At 37.0% G+C, this 15812-nt stretch overlaps 1 protein-coding gene across 1 annotated transcript; it reads right to left on the bottom strand.

Moving 5' to 3' along the window:
- Positions 1-389: 389 nt before the first annotated feature.
- Positions 390-11249, bottom strand: ACADSB (acyl-CoA dehydrogenase, short/branched chain). The gene is made up of 10 exons (XM_010083969.1): positions 11093-11249; positions 10058-10158; positions 9055-9261; positions 8428-8598; positions 6005-6130; positions 5515-5607; positions 3696-3785; positions 2008-2145; positions 1225-1324; positions 390-540 (listed from the first exon to the last, which is right to left on the bottom strand). The coding sequence occupies exons 1-10, from the start codon at positions 11238-11240 to the stop codon at positions 470-472; spliced, it is 1245 nt and encodes a 414-aa protein (XP_010082271.1). The 5' UTR covers positions 11241-11249; the 3' UTR covers positions 390-469.
- Between the last annotated feature and the right edge of the window lie 4563 nt (positions 11250-15812).

The following is a 15812-nucleotide window of genomic DNA, read 5'->3' as shown; positions in this document are numbered from 1 at the left end:
TGTACCCCATGCTAATACAGGGCACCACGAACAAACCGCAGCTTCATGACATGCAACAATTCCGCTGCACCTATAATCTTTTCTCCCAGGTGGCTTAACAGAACCTTTCACACCAGCCAAACCAAAGATTTGGCTTCTTTTGTTTTCATTTTGAAATCTCAGAAGTGGAGATTACACTGTTTGCATAATGTAAGGCAACAAATTAATTTCAGCCAATGTGTTAGCTTAAAAGTGCCTCAGGTAGAAAGAGATACTTTTAACTCATGATGTGGTTTTGAACATGGAATTCATTATTTCACATGAATTACACACTCACTGTCCTGAAATGCAGAATTCCTGGTTTTCCTTGCTATTCTGTCTCTGATGATGTATTCTTGTTTACGATTTTTATAATTACAAATAAATCTGTAATTCACAATGAGTGTCCAGTGAAATAATTTCCATTAACAGTCAGGAAGTCCTTATGGTTTCAGTACTCCTTTGCTAAGCTTTTTGCAATGGTGCTCAACTGGATATTTGAAGTTCCTTCATATATTGTACCTGAAATCAGAAAAAAATAAATTAGAAGACTATAAAACCCACAGTGAGTATATGAAGAGAGACCAAGATATCATTCTAACAGTCCAGTTAGAGCATTTACAATTGTGAAGTGAAGCTTTACTGAGCAAGTTCTAGAAACAGAATTACTATTTACATAAATGTTCATATTTGCTTATCTGCAACCCTTAAAATACTCTTCTGGTGGTACAACGTAATGACAAGACATTTTCCTGAAAAGCAATTTCTAAATAACCAATAAAAATTAAGTATTTACAAATGCTATCAGCAATAAAAGTCAAAGGGTAATATTGTTAGAAATGTCAAACTGTTAGGTCTGAGGATCATACTGGTAAACAAAGAAGCCTGGAAAATAAAACTCCACACAGATTCAGATCTTAAAGCCAAATAAAGTATTTTCAATTTTTTTTTTAACTGGGATTTTCTTAATAGAATGGGACACAATGTGTGTGTCTGCATTTTATGGGTAACTAATTAAACATTTTAACTAGCCTTGCATACACACATATATATACGTAAAGTTTTACACTCTTATACCTGAGCTTTTGAATAAGTTTTGATGACAGTCTCACAGAAAAAATATCTTAAAAAATAGCCAGTCAGTCATCCCCAAACTTTAATACTACTAATGCTACAAGAAATAGTCGTTACAAAACTATCACTCACCTATCTTGCAGTCACGATAGTACTTTTCCATTGGATAATTTTTTGTGAATCCAACACCACCCATCCATTCAATGCATTTACTAGTTGTCAGTGTTGCAACCTATGAAAAGAGTTTCAGAGGTACAGTTTCAGAATTCAACTTCATCCAGGTGGTAGTACATTTTATTCTTTGTAGCTATTTAAAGTAAAAAAAAAAAACAACCCAGCAATTAAAGTAGTTACTAGAACATGTGGGAAGAGGAAGGACTGATATTTTTGAATTCATCTTATTTATGCAAGTTATTTTAGAATAAAAACAACATTTTTCTAAGTCAGAGCACATCAAGAATTCAGTAACAGTTACTGCAATAGTTCACATATTGCACCATGAACAAGACTAGCAGCAGTATGCAAGACATCAATTACAAAGAGGCAGCAGCAATCCAGTTTTGAATCATATTAAGACATACAGTTGTGACCAGCAGAGTTATAATGGTCACAAGAGAGACAACAGTCTCACCATGCCACTTCTCCAGCCACAAGAGAATTCTGATAAAATGAAATCTCCCTAGATGACTGAAAATACTAATTCACTTTCTCTTTTAATGTTGTTGCCTGTTTTTCAAAATTTTATTTAGGGGCATGAGCAGTTCATTCTTTGATGGCCCACTTTACATTCCATGGACGGACTGAGAATGAGAAACGAGGTAAAAGTACATCCAGAGATCTCACAGCAAAACGTGAATTGGAAGTTACACATTCAGCAGTGAAATAAATCCACTGAATAAAGAAACTGCAAGTTACCTCAGCAGCGTAGTATTTGGCCATGCTTGCCTCCTTGATGAACGGCCTCCCTGTTTCCACAAGACGGGCTGCATTGTAGGTGAGCAACCTCGCGGCCTCCAACTGCGTGGCCACCTGAGCAATCTGATGTTGCAACCCCTGTAATAAGCATGCCACAAGTCAGACAGAACCAGTATCTAGTACTCAACTGGAATTTCTATCAAGAACGATTCTTTTCACCAAGGAACATACCTACACTCTAAAATACAAAATCTAGGTGGGCTAGTAAATCTGCACATCTCTGCATCTATGACACTGACATTGGTAAACCTCTGGGCCACCAAAGTCCTTTAGGAACTGCACTCCCATGTTCTCCTTCCTTCTTCTTGGATGCAGGAGTACTGGGGAACTTCTTGCCTGACTGGTTGGACAGGGGAGTTCAACACGAACCTATCCACACCCATGAATATTTAGGAAAATTTCAGAAAAATCTTAACGTTCTCCTCAGCACGGCAGAGACACAGGTAGGTCAAAACTGTATTTTTATTTTGCAGCTGTCTATTGAGAACATTCATCCACTAACAAGTCTAGTTCCCTGATGAGCTTAACTGAGAAAGACTTGAAAAAAGGACCTCTTAAATAAAGTGGAGAACTAGCAAGGTGATGACCAGTTCTTTCCATGTCCCATAGCCATAAGACAAGAGTTAGGAGCAGCATAAAAGTATAGAGAACATGACTGATGGATGGATTCAAAGGGAAGGAAAAAGGTAATGGAGCTCACATCTAAATGGTAGTTATTACAGAAGAATAGGTTTATTTAAGGAGACCCAAACATTATGATGACTGAAAATGAACATTTAGTAGCCTAACTTGCTCCTAGAACACAATGAAATCTTTCATCTTATTAGAACATTAACACCACTCACTAAAATTTGAAAAAATATATATATGCAGGTCAAAATAACAAAATGATTTGGCAATTATAAATTCCATTTCCCATTCAAAAGACACACTTTCAATAATTTCCCAGATATCTGAGGGTGCTTCCTAAAATTTGTATAAATTATGAGTAGTACTAATGTTCCTTCCCTTCATCCGAGAGGTAGATTTCTTTTAACAAGAAAATTACTATAGTAATTACAATTATATTTCTTCCTTATTAAACTCTACATCATTTTTGCAACAAAGAGTCCTTTTCATTTTAAGATACAGATATTATCATGAAAACTAAATGTCTTTGTATAACACAGGAAATCTAATAATTCAATCAGTTTTCTTCATCTTTTTATAATTTCTAGTGTTTCCAGAAAAAGGCCTTCCCCTAGATCTCATGAAAGGGTATGAAAACTGGAACACATTCAACATACTGTGATATTAAAATCAAAAGAGAAAGGAGTTCCATGTATATTATTTTCAGAGGCAGTGAATATACTATCAAGCAAAAGGAGTTATGTTAATAATGTTTTGAAGTTTTAAATTATTTGTATGGTACTTGCAAAGGCACACATCACTGAATAGATATATTTTATGTGGTTGATGAATGCTCACCTGAAATTCTTTAGAAAAATTCTTCTCAAATATTGGGAAGTAGAGACATGACACAAGGTGGACCACAAATTATGCAACAAAGATTACTCATGTTACTGACTTATACTGCGGTAACTACTACTCTCTTGGAGCAAATTTCCCATGTGTTCATTAACAAGTACCTGGAAATCGAATACGCTTTTCCCAAACTGGACTCTCTCCTTTGTATACGGAATTGTATGGTCAAAACACCCCTGTGCCAGACCTAACATCTGTGAGAAATAAGACATACTGAGGTGAGTTAGGGGGGAAAAAAAAAGAAGAAAAAAAAGAAAAAAAGAAGAAAAAAAAAAAATCAAACTTTGAGGAATAAGCCTATTCCATCTTGTTCCATTCCTGAAAGAAACTTTCTTACTAAAAGCAAGATGTGTGAAAACACTAGCACTAATTTTTGAACAAAACTTATGGATCAGCCGTGGTTGGGCAAATATTAAGCGTTTCTTAATTACATGGGAAAATTACTGTAAACTAAAGATCTATAGATCTACATTACATTATTCAAGGAAAAATAATCTGAATGACTATTCAAAGCTATTTTAATAATAAAAATACTTTTTCATTTCATAGAAGACACTAAACTATCAGAATTTGCAATTTATTTCAGAACTTAGAAAATCAGTATGGCGGCAGGAGAGATAACATTTGCTCCAGCATTTTCTAGAAATAAAAAAACTAACTCAACAGAATAATTTTAGAAGATTCATTGTCTTTTCACACACTTTCTTCACTCAGCAGCAGAAAGCAAAACACAGTTGTTATCTTGGAGGATACATCTGGGAAAACTACATATATTCATGAAGAAGTAACTTGCATCTACCTTAGTGTCTGATTTGTTAGCCTAAAGAAACACTATGAAATCTGGAAAGTAAACTGGTTTTACATTTAACTACCAAATTTTGAGAAGTGTATTCCATTTCAAGCAAGACAGCAAAGAAAGGACCATGCCTTTCACATACCTTGAAATACATAGCTATTAAAAAAGATCAATTATTTTCATTATATAACTACCATCCATCTGAATGCATTTTTTTCTACCTAGTTTCTCTCCTAGAGAAAACAAAGATAGGGAATCAGATTAAGAGATGCATCAAATAAGGAAAAAAAAAAAAGAAAATTAATGACATGAAGAATTATCAAAAATCAAGGTAAAATATATGGTAAAATTGGAATCTCATAAAACTTTTCTAAGTCAAGATGGGACACTACAACATGGCTGTCAGCTGTCACATCAAGCAGCTTATGTCAAACTACTTTTAATGATGTACAATGGGTACTTTTGGATAGACTTGCATATTAAGCTGAAAGCCAAGGGCCCCTAAGAAGATAAAAACATGACTCTGACTGTGTTCAGACATCTACTCCTTAACCATTTAAGGTTCTAGAAAAAAACCCACAATACATAGGAAAATGGGTAGGTGGGAAAACAACATAACAATGCAGTCTGCTGCTAATTAGCTGTATAATCAGATACCAGAACTATATAAAAAAATCATATTTATTTAGAAAATAAGTTGACTTAAAAATAAGGTGTTGGGAAAACATCAGTTAGCATAAGGTCACGTCTGGCAATTCCATAAAATCACATTTTCCAACGCTAGTTTTTTCTGTAAAATAAATTTGCATAATGGAGATAAAAATGTTGATATATTTCAATAGCAATAAGTTAACCATCAAAGACAAACTAATTTCCATTTAATGTTTTCAAAATCTTAAAATCTTATTCAAAAGCTTATGTCACTGAAGGAGAATTCTACCATTTACAGTTGTTTCAGCATTTTACTCTAACTTAGATACAGGAATAGTGACATCTAGTGGCAATTCAGTTTTTAATAAAGTATTTTCTAAATAGTTTATTTTTATCAGTTTTAAATATTTTCTAAATTTAAATCCAAATTCAAAGTTATATACCTTTTGTATTCAGTACTAACCAAAATTACCCACCTGTGCAGCAATACCTATTCTGCCGGTATTTAGCATTCCAATTGCATACTTATAGCCTTGTCCAACCTGTCCCAAGATATTGGTCTCAGGAACCTAAAGAATAAAATCACTCAATTACTCCTTCTCTATTCTGCTTTGCAACTGCTAGTAGGGTTCACAGGTGAATCAGTGTATGTGTTTTATTTAATGTTCCTCATAAGTAAAGTCATAAAACATAAACCAGATATCTGATTCCTAGAATATCTGGTTAGAACATTTCCTGATACATGCGAATATAAAGTGATGATTGAGAAGAACAGTATTGAAATTTAAGAAACCCAACCCCCCTCAAAACTTCTGTGAAAGAATAGGGAAGAAAAAGTTAAAATATGCTAAACAAACAGTATGTCTAAGGATAAAATATTAAGAAATGTAGTTAACATTCTTTCTTTATATGTGGTCAAGCTCTGATTGTACACAAATTATGCTTCAATAGCTAAACTTACAATACCTTAACATTATCAAATGTTACTGGGCAGGTGGAAGATGCTCTGATTCCAAGCTTGTCCTCTTTCTTCCCTACATGTAGTCCTTCTGTGTTGCCATCTACTACGAAGCACGTAATTCCCCTGTACCCCTAGGATGAATTTAAAAATAATCAAGAACTGTTTTTTATACTAATATCACCAAATGGTGGTCTAACATCTCATTACAATACTAAACTTTTACACCTGCTTCATACCATATTACTAAATAAAACACTGGCACCATCATCTATTCCCTCTGTCTGATAATTACAGTTTAACGAAGTCCAGGGATAGCTTTATATTAAAATATTCCATGTGGAAAACATAATCAGAACAATCTTAAAAGTTCTCTTGACATGACAGGAGACTGGTATTATATAAATGAAACAGGACTGTAGTGCCTATCTAATTGGAAATCACTGGGAAAGCAAGTTATTGCTGGGTAGTAAAGTTACTGCTTGCTGTTGGACCATAGGTCACAATCAAACAATGGACTGCAAGAATAAGTAGGGTATCTTTAGACTAAAGTGGTCAAATGAATAATGGCTCTAAACAAACCTGTTAGATGATTCTATAGGATGCAAGGTTTTAGTTAAGCCCAACTACTTCAGCTACTCTTCTGGAAGAGTAGCTCTTCCTTTTAAGGTTGTCCAAAGTAAAAGCACTGACTGATGAGACTGGTGTCACTGGGAACTGTGCTTGAATATTCAAAGTGCAGTATAATTGTACTATAACAGACGTAATCTAACACCCCGAATTGGTGCACACATTCTGCTTGTGATTCCAGTTTACAGAACATGGATATCACCGTCTCTTCACTTTAGAGAGGCAGCGAGAATATACTTCATAAAGTACTGTGAAATCATTATGATGGTTGTGACCAGAAAGCTCAAAGAGTTCATTTGGTATTCAGATCATGATTTGGACAGGCGACTAAATAATGCACGTCACAACAGACAGACTGTATAGCCAGTCTAAATTCTGGCATCTCCTACACACAGGCTTAAAACCTTCACATCTTTGAAGGCTTAAACTAGATGCTTTAAGTACAGATACCTGATAAAGCTGTCACTTTCTCCATCCATGTAATTCTTATTGCAATTTTTCTCTCCTCTCCACTACTCACTCTTGTTCCTTCAGCATTTCCCCTGGTCAGAACCACAGCAGTGTCTCTTACGCAACATACTACAAAGTCCATGAGACAGAAACGCAAGGTGTTCCTGGCCATGTTTCCATCTCTTCCTGTCCCTAACGCCCACTGCACCTCCTCTCACTAAGAGGTGACACTGAGAAGCAGGAAAAATCCTGTGGTTCTTGTGGAAGAGTTGCCTCTTATTAAAGAGAAGGGCTACTATTTCCATCTCACCTCAGTGACAACCCTTCTCACCAAACGGGAGCTGCTAGTGCAGAGTGTACATTTCAATACATAATTCCACACTGCTATCTTCTATAATTTAAACTGATGTCAACTGTTATTTAATCTTTGAGCAGCATTTACTTTTCATCTCCTTCTTGAATATTTAAAAGCAAATTTCTGACTTTAAGAAGACAACATTTTTTAGATGTTACACTAATACGGAAACAACTCCAGATCGTACAGCAATGCACAGCAGTTAAATATAGAAACTGGTTTAACAAATATATTTTCGTTGTATGTAGCATACAAATCAACCACCAGCTTGTGAAGAAACTAATAAAAATTCAGAAAATGTCATGAAGTCCAACTGCGCAGTACAATGAAAGAAAACCCCTTCTTCTTATTTAGTCAAAACCCAAAATTTTTATTTTAAAAATAAATATCTTCAAGTTAAATTTTTAAGACTGAGACACTGGAATAAGTTTAAAAAATAAATAAAAGTTTTAAACAATTTAGTTTTGTATTTGATTATTATCCTACTGTATTGGTATAATATATCTTAAAATCTTCAGTTGACTTTTACGAATCTACTACCTATATCCAAGCTGGTGACAAAACTTGAAACATGCATGTTCAGCTATGGATCTTTTCACCTGAACATACTTTACTACGGTATATTTGTTAGTTTTCCAGTGCACGTAGGCTAAACTCTATTTTGCCTTTAGCACAAGCAACTTCTTAGCTAAGTCAGAAGGATTAGAAAGACTTAACACTATCTGTTCTTACATTGCTCAGAATAATAGCAATGCATGCTGTGCTCTTCATCTAACCAATTATGATTCTGACATTTTTATTTTCCCTGGTGGGACGAATTTATTAAATTGCTCAGCAAGTTCTCACTTTCTGTTGGGAAATATTTTTAAATGTTTTCTGTCAGCTAGGAAAAGGTGCAAAGAATATTAACCTTTAACATCAGATTATTAATACAAAATCCATAGTTTCATATATCACCAGCTATCACTGAAATACAACTATTCTTTAGCAACTTACTAAGGATGGATCTGTATTTGCCATCACAAAGAAAACTCCTGCGTGTTCTGCGAAGCTAATCCACATCTTTGAGCCATTGATAATATAGTAGTCTCCTTTCTTTTCAGCCCGAGTCTTCAAAGAAAAAGCATCACTGCCAGATCCAGCCTCCGAAAGGCAGAAACTGCCTACCTATCAGTTGAAGGGAAAAACTCATTTTAATTTTTACTGAACGTATAGGCACAACATACAACAAATTCGGCAACAAAAATAGTTATAAACAAGCACAAGTCTCTTAAATTCAAACATTTTAACCTACTGCATCAAAGTAACTAAGTTTCAGATACGGAGATTAAGAATAGAATCACTATGTAATTACGTCTCTCTAAGTCAACTGCTCTAAGTTCCTCTCCACAGTAAACTGATAATTAAACTAATAAGTGCCTTTCCACTTTTACCCCTCAGCTACTGACGAGAGGACACATCTATATCACCACAGATCTCAGCTCTAACCAGTGTTTCAAAGTTCACACACACATTTTCCAGTGCTGCAGTCACCCATTTTGTTAACGGGAAAAAAAACCCCACTAACATCACATCACTATTAAAAACTATAGTATAGCTCAGTAAAGTGAGAATCTGACTCACTGTATCTTTAGCCACTCTGGGCAAGTAAGTTCTCTTTTGTTCTTCTGTTCCATATGTGGTAAACAACCTATTTGTTAGTGTATTTTGGAGTTCACATAGAAGAGCTACAGCTGGATCAACTTTGGCCAATTCTTCTACTGCCAGTATGACTGAAAAAAACGAAGCTCCGGTTCCTCCATATTCTTCCCCAAGCTCAATACTCATCAGCTGAAATGTAGAAGATGCAAATATATCAATTTGTTAGTTCCTATCAACAACTTGTCCAAGAAAAGAAATCTTAGGAGATTAAAATAAAAAATACAGCATGTAAATAGTTTCAGATCCTTCCCCAAAGACCTGTTTTCCCTCAATACCCTTAACAAACTAACAATTCTTCACAGAAGTCAACAGTCAATTCATGCAAGAAATAATTAACACATGCAGTATACGGGCCAAACATTGCCTTGACAAATTTGATTACATTTTCCACAACAACTGCAACCTCAACAGAAGTCTAATATTTAGAGTTGTCATTGTATAAAATGACATTCTAAATACGAACAAGCTTTAGGTTCGATAGCAGGAAGGCTAAAATTGAATCCAGGAATGAACACCGTGATATCTGCAACACAACTGCTTGTGTTTGCCCAGTAAGGACATAAAGGACTCATGACACCCTTTCCCAGCAACACTTATGAGATTCATGCCAGTTCTAGCATTCTCTGCAATTCTGCTTATCCAATTAAAAAAAAAAAAAAAGAGGGGAGGTAAGCAATGCAGAAAAGAATGTGGTATGAGAGAGGAAGAGATGGAAAGAATATTACAGGAAAAGATGGAGAGTGATAATGCAGTAAAAAAGAGTAAGTTGCCCTGTTGAAGATAAATCCAAAATTTGTAATGATTCATTAGTTCATTTGAATTATATCCTTCAACATTTTAATCTAAATATCTGAAAAGTACACAGCCACAGATTCATAAAATGATGTCACTTTCTGAATAAAAGATTAAGTAAAAGTGTGCAGACCCCTTGTTCAAACAATCCCTGTATTACAGAGTCTTCCATTTTCGAATTCTCATCCATTTTTTGCACCAAAGGTGCAACTCGTTCTTGAGCAAATTTTGTCACTGTAATGAAGAGAAGAAAGAAAGTGTCTAAGTATTCTAACATTCTCCTTGAAGATCAATGTAACAGTCACATGGTACTTCTGACAGGTTACACATGTATTCCCTGACTCTCTCAGACAAGTTAATAAAAGGACAAAAAGTTGCCCAAGTGAAACAAGTTCTGAACACTGCTACATCTCTCTAAAACAAAACAAATACTTCCTATAAATTCAGAAACTTTGAAAGCATCTCTTATGCTTTCAAACACTTATGTAACATTGGTTGACCAAAAAAATTATAGAAAATATTTCAAATACACCTCTTGTATTGTTAGCTGTATCTTACTTCTTTACAACCTGCAGTTTGGGAAGATGGTCTCAGGCTTTATCAAATGCTATCTTTAGTGCACAAAGTCCTATAAATAAGAACTGTTTCTGTTTAACCGGAGCCTTTTAGAAGCTTTCTCCCAGATGTGCAGGTCGTTGCTCTTTCACCTTTCCTCTGAGGATTCCTTCTGAAACACTGCCTTCTTCATGCGGGCCAGGCTGCATGGCAGACACTCACATCATCAGTCACCGATCTGGGTATACGTGAAATCTCTAAAAACCGGCCAGAGCAGTTAACTGTAGCTGAACTACAGTTACTCTTTAGAAAGGGCACGAGTCAATGCCAGGCCTGTCTCCAGGCAACTTCACTTCTGCGACATCAACAGTTTTAAACAGTTAATATTTACTTATGCAGAGTAAACTGCACTGTGGTATGTGGAACTGTGCCATGGCTACATGGAAAAAGAACATTTTACTCTTGTGAAATAAAGCAGCTTCAAAATTAAGCAAAATCCCCCACAACAATCTCAACATTTAACTAGAATTAAATAATGAAAATAAGTTTTTAAGCTAAAAATTTCCCTTCTGATAAGACATTTCTGGATTTTAACTACACAGATAATAGGTACCCATATCTTTCAGCATTGTCTCCTCTTCAGTGAATGTCTGAAGCGGAGCACAGACAACTCCATCACTGGCTAGATTCGGCATGAGTTCCGATTTGGAGGATCTGAAGACACATGGAGAAGCCCTCCAAGGAGCCAAGTATGCCGGCATATTTCTTTTCAGCTGTTGACAATAAATACAGAACATGAGAACAGTTAGCGGAATTGCTATTTGTAGACAGACAAAAATACATAATTTTACCCAGTGTTTTTATTCAGTAACAGAATAGGAAATATAACTTACATTCAATGTCTAGTTTGAAAGTTTTTGAGAAGATAACTCCCTCCCCAGTATCCTAAAAGAAAATATCCTTTAACTACTCTTCTTTTAACCCCAAACAATTTTCTTTCTGGAAGTTTGCTAACACAATGTTATTCTACAAAGTATTCACAAACATTAACTTTAGTCAATTTTAGTGTTTATAGCAAATAAACTCTGCTGGTAGTGTTTATTTTTATAGATGATTTTGCAAGTCTGCTGCAATATTCATAGTAGTTAAGCATATCTTCTGAGAGAATTAATACCTTCATTAACAAATAGGATAACAGTAAATGTGAAATAAACATAAGAATGTTTTATACAGAACACAGGTCAGCTTTAATGACACTTGACTTTCTCCCTGGTTTCTAGGGGCCAGAAACTCTTGTTTCTAAAGCAACCTGATAGCACTTCATCTGGATTACTGGCATTTTGCTGTGAAAGCGCATAACTTTTAACAGCACTGTGGGTTTTTGTACTCAAAATGAGTTCTTATCCACCACTTAATAATTTTCAGAATGAGCACACATTGCACAAAGCCCTGGCATCTGAATGCTTCCGTATAGTTAACTTCTATACAGTTAGTTTAAATCTTACAGTTAGTACGTTGACAGCACTATGTAGTAATTAATGTGTATTATTTGGTCAATTTATTCCAAAAAATACAGGAAGGAATGAAAATTGAGTAATTTATGCTTAACCTCTCCCCGTTCATCCACGATATACAACGATTTCAAATTATATCACGAAGCACTGGTTATCCAACCAAGATAGCAGAGGTATTAGAGTGTTTTACTATAAAGGGAACGGCGTTAAGCGTATGTGGAAAAAATGAACAGAACAGACAGTAGCTTTTGGGAGCAAGCTACGCATAGTGACTGTCAGGTGAGTGGACATAGTTAGTGTGACAGATAACTAGTTTTGTACCTTGGAAAACTATACTTAGTGTTCAAAGACTTACGTACGTAGGTAACAGCAGGAGTTGGAAAGGAACACATCTGGTTTGAAAGCTAATATACTTTCTAACCACTGAACTGATTAGGACTTTTGCAAAGTTAGTATAATGAATACGGTCTGGCTCTAAAAGTAACAGGCTTAACAGCAGCTAACCTGCTGCAAAACGTATACCTGAAAAGCAGTATTCAAAAAAGAAGCACAGTTCAACTGACACATCTCAAAAGAGCAAGACAGAAAAATGGTTTTGCTCTCATAGCTCCCAAAACCCAACTTATTTAGTGGCTAATGCCTACAGATCGGATCTTTGCTACAGATATCCGTCACTATTGCTACGTCAGTCTAAAGCATGGAGATATTAATGTCTTACCATAAGACAGCTGCCAGTAGAGACACAGCTCTGCCATAAAAATAATGTATATATGAGCGTGTGCCTGTCAACATACATTTTTGCCAGCACGCACTCTTAACCCCAGAGCAAGCAGATCGTCTGACTGTGCCGTAACCAGACTGCTGTTTAGTTCACAGAACACAGGACAGTTTTGCAATGCGCACTCTGATAGCAGCATTCCTCAAAAAATGGTAGAAACTTTGGGGTCAGGAAGTAAAAATTCCTTTGATCCTTCTAATAATTTGCTCTCTTTCATGTTGGTTTTCAACACCTGTCATCTCCCTGGGTGAAGAACTGATTTAAAACAGATCTATGGACTCCTTCTGTCTTAGAGACAAGATGCATAAGTTTATTACGATAAGGAAACTCTGACTTTAGCACAAGCAGTCATGCATGGAAAAAAAAAGTCAGAATTAGTAATACAGAAAACAAATATTGCTGTGAACGTTCAATGTTCATTTAAATTTAACACCCCTGGTCACATAAAACAAATACTGACTAGTGGGGCTGATTCATGAATACTAAGTTTAGATAATCATCAACACTTTCAAATGAAGACTATGACACTGGAGTCTCTATAGGTCTTCACAGAAAACCAAAGTACTAGTTGCTTTAACAGAAAAAAAATCCAAGGCAATCACGTTCTCGAAGCTGTCAGTCAGGACTAGATATCTGCAGAATATCCAGCCATGTCAGGGCCACTCAACACCCAGATGTGCAAGATTATTAAACATCCACCTGCTTAAGTCCATATTCTTAGCAAGGTCTGAGAAGGAACAACATAAGTATACACACACACACACACATTTTAACTCCATATGCTTCCTGAGCAGCTATAGGATTACAAATCACACGTACTTCCTGCTTCTTCCACTACTTTATTTCCAAGTACAGAGAAAAGAGTGTTTTCCTTTCATGGTGGCATAACCAAAGATGAATCCCTGTGAATATTTCACCAGCACTGACCAAGAGCTGTCAGGAGAAATGCACAGTGCCTTTTTAAGAACACAAAACTTTTTGAAAAGCTGCAAGTAGTCACACTCAGTAGGCAATAAGCCAGGACTGTTCAAACAACAACTGGTAGTACTCTGGAATTACCTCTCTGTTCATTTGATGGCACCTGACACGTGGATGTAGATTTATTGACCACACAGGTGAACACATCACTAAACACATGTGGAGAACTCTACTCTGTCCAAAGTGGGAAGTACTGATTTTATAGACTAAAAAATATACAGATTCTTCACCTGTGCTTTCATGAAAATGGAAAGCTGGACAAACTCAATTAAACACAGTTCAGCAAGTTCAAACACAAGTTCACAGGGCTGTATTGGCTGAGGGGACCTGCCAAGAGCCTGGATAGCAAATAGAAGCTTTGAAACACAACAAACAGCTCCGTGTTTGTTACAGGTCACAACCATTATAACAGGCCCCCTCTGGGCAACAACATCAAAGGTTTTGAGAAAGTTAGCACTCACAGTAACTGTCCATTCACTTCCCCTCCCTCTCCCTCAGTAGAAACCACCTGAGGGTTTCCCCCCTCCCCACAGCTTTCACTTGGAGGCTCTTCCACTGCAACCAGCCCACTCAGGAGTGGTAGAGAAAGGTGTCCTGCCACAGCAGGAGAAACAAAGATAACCCTTAGCATACATACACAGACATGTTTTGACAAATGCTTGATACCTGATTGAGGTAGTGCTACAGAAAGAATATCCATAACAAGGTTACCTTGAAAAGTCCCAAAACCAGAAGGATGGACCCAAGGGATGGGACCTACACTGGCAACACCCACATGCAGAGCAGCAACCCACAGGTATGCCAGAGTAACAGCACAGTGTAGAAATGATATTTTATTTCAAAATTTAGATTAAAAAAAAATCAAGTCACTATTATTGTTTACATTTTTATTCTTAGAAGTCATGTAGTCATATAGCATTAGTAAGTTTCAGATAGTTATGTAAAGTGCATGTACGCTACCCAAATGCTTTGATACTGCTTCCCTTTTTTTTTTCCCCCCTTTCTTTCTGTAGGTAAGATAATGACTTACACTACTGCTACAAGATTCAGACTGCTTGCCCTACTGAACACATGCATTTGAAAATTAGTTTCAGGGTTGCTGATAACATTGATTTTTCTGTTTATCTCAATTCTTACCTCTGCCTCAGCTCTTTAAAGATTAGTTCTTTTGAATTTATCCTGTTTGTTTTACAAGCGAAAATGAGATTTTAATGCTGGTGGACCTGGCAGCAGCATTAAGTTATAAATAAAGACCACAGCAATATATTTTCCTAAGCTCACTTTGCTTTCCTTGATGACTTCCACTCCTGTATCTGTCCTAGCTTGCTTCCAACAGCTCCTGTTTCTCAGCTGAGAAGCTGCAACACAAGAAGCTTGCTTGCCTTCATCTATGGGGTTGGTTTCCTTTATTTCAGTTTGTCACAACACACCCACAAGCTGCCATGAGAATCACAGAACGGTTTGGGTTGGAAGGGACCTTAAAGACCACCTAGTTCCAACCCCCTGCCATGGGCAGGGACACCTCCCACTAGCCCAGTCTGGATGTCTTCTCACTCTGCACAGCAAAAGTGTGTGTGGCACAAATCCAAGTTTTCTGCTTGTTTCCTTCCTCTTTTTATCAGTTCTACAGTACCAAAAGCTTTTTCTCTGGGTAAGCAAAGGAGACATCACAGCACCTCAGCTGCCAGAACTGCGCTGTTTTCTCACAGGTGTATGGGCTGCTCCAACTACAAACGGCTTCACAAGACCTGCAAGAACTTTCCTTAGCTAGAAATCACCTAACCACACAAAAAACCGCAAGACAGAAGGAGGAGAGGGCTTTCCAACCCCCTCAACCCCTGCAGACCCACACTTCAACCGCCCGAGCAGGCCCGGGGCTCCTCGGGGGCCACCCTCGTCCCTAGCAGGCCGCAGTCAGCGGGGGAACGCAGCACTCCCTTCCCCCAGAGCCGCCTAACGGACACACGGCCCCCGCCTTGGCGCTCGGCGGCCCCTCAGCCGCCCTCCCCGGCAGCGAGAGGCGAGGCAGGATCCCCCTACCCCGAGAACCCGCAGCTCCTTCA

This window comes from Pterocles gutturalis, unplaced genomic scaffold, assembly GCF_000699245.1.
Source record: "Pterocles gutturalis isolate BGI_N339 unplaced genomic scaffold, ASM69924v1 scaffold16675, whole genome shotgun sequence".
NCBI lineage: Eukaryota > Metazoa > Chordata > Aves > Pterocliformes > Pteroclidae > Pterocles > Pterocles gutturalis.
This window is presented reverse-complemented; position numbering and strand designations above follow the sequence as displayed.

Bases quoted from the DNA above. Each gene is read 5' to 3' on its own strand.
- ACADSB (XM_010083969.1), bottom strand. From the start codon at position 11,240: ATGCCGGCATACTTGGCTCCTTGGAGGGCTTCTCCATGTGTCTTCAGA. The intron at 9,262-10,057 runs GTCTGCACACTT...TCTACATTTCAG, and splicing joins AGGGATTGTTTGAACAAGGG to CTGATGAGTATTGAGCTTGG. The intron at 1,325-2,007 runs GTAACTTGCAGT...CTCTTTTCATAG, and splicing joins CCAAATACTACGCTGCTGAG to GTTGCAACACTGACAACTAG.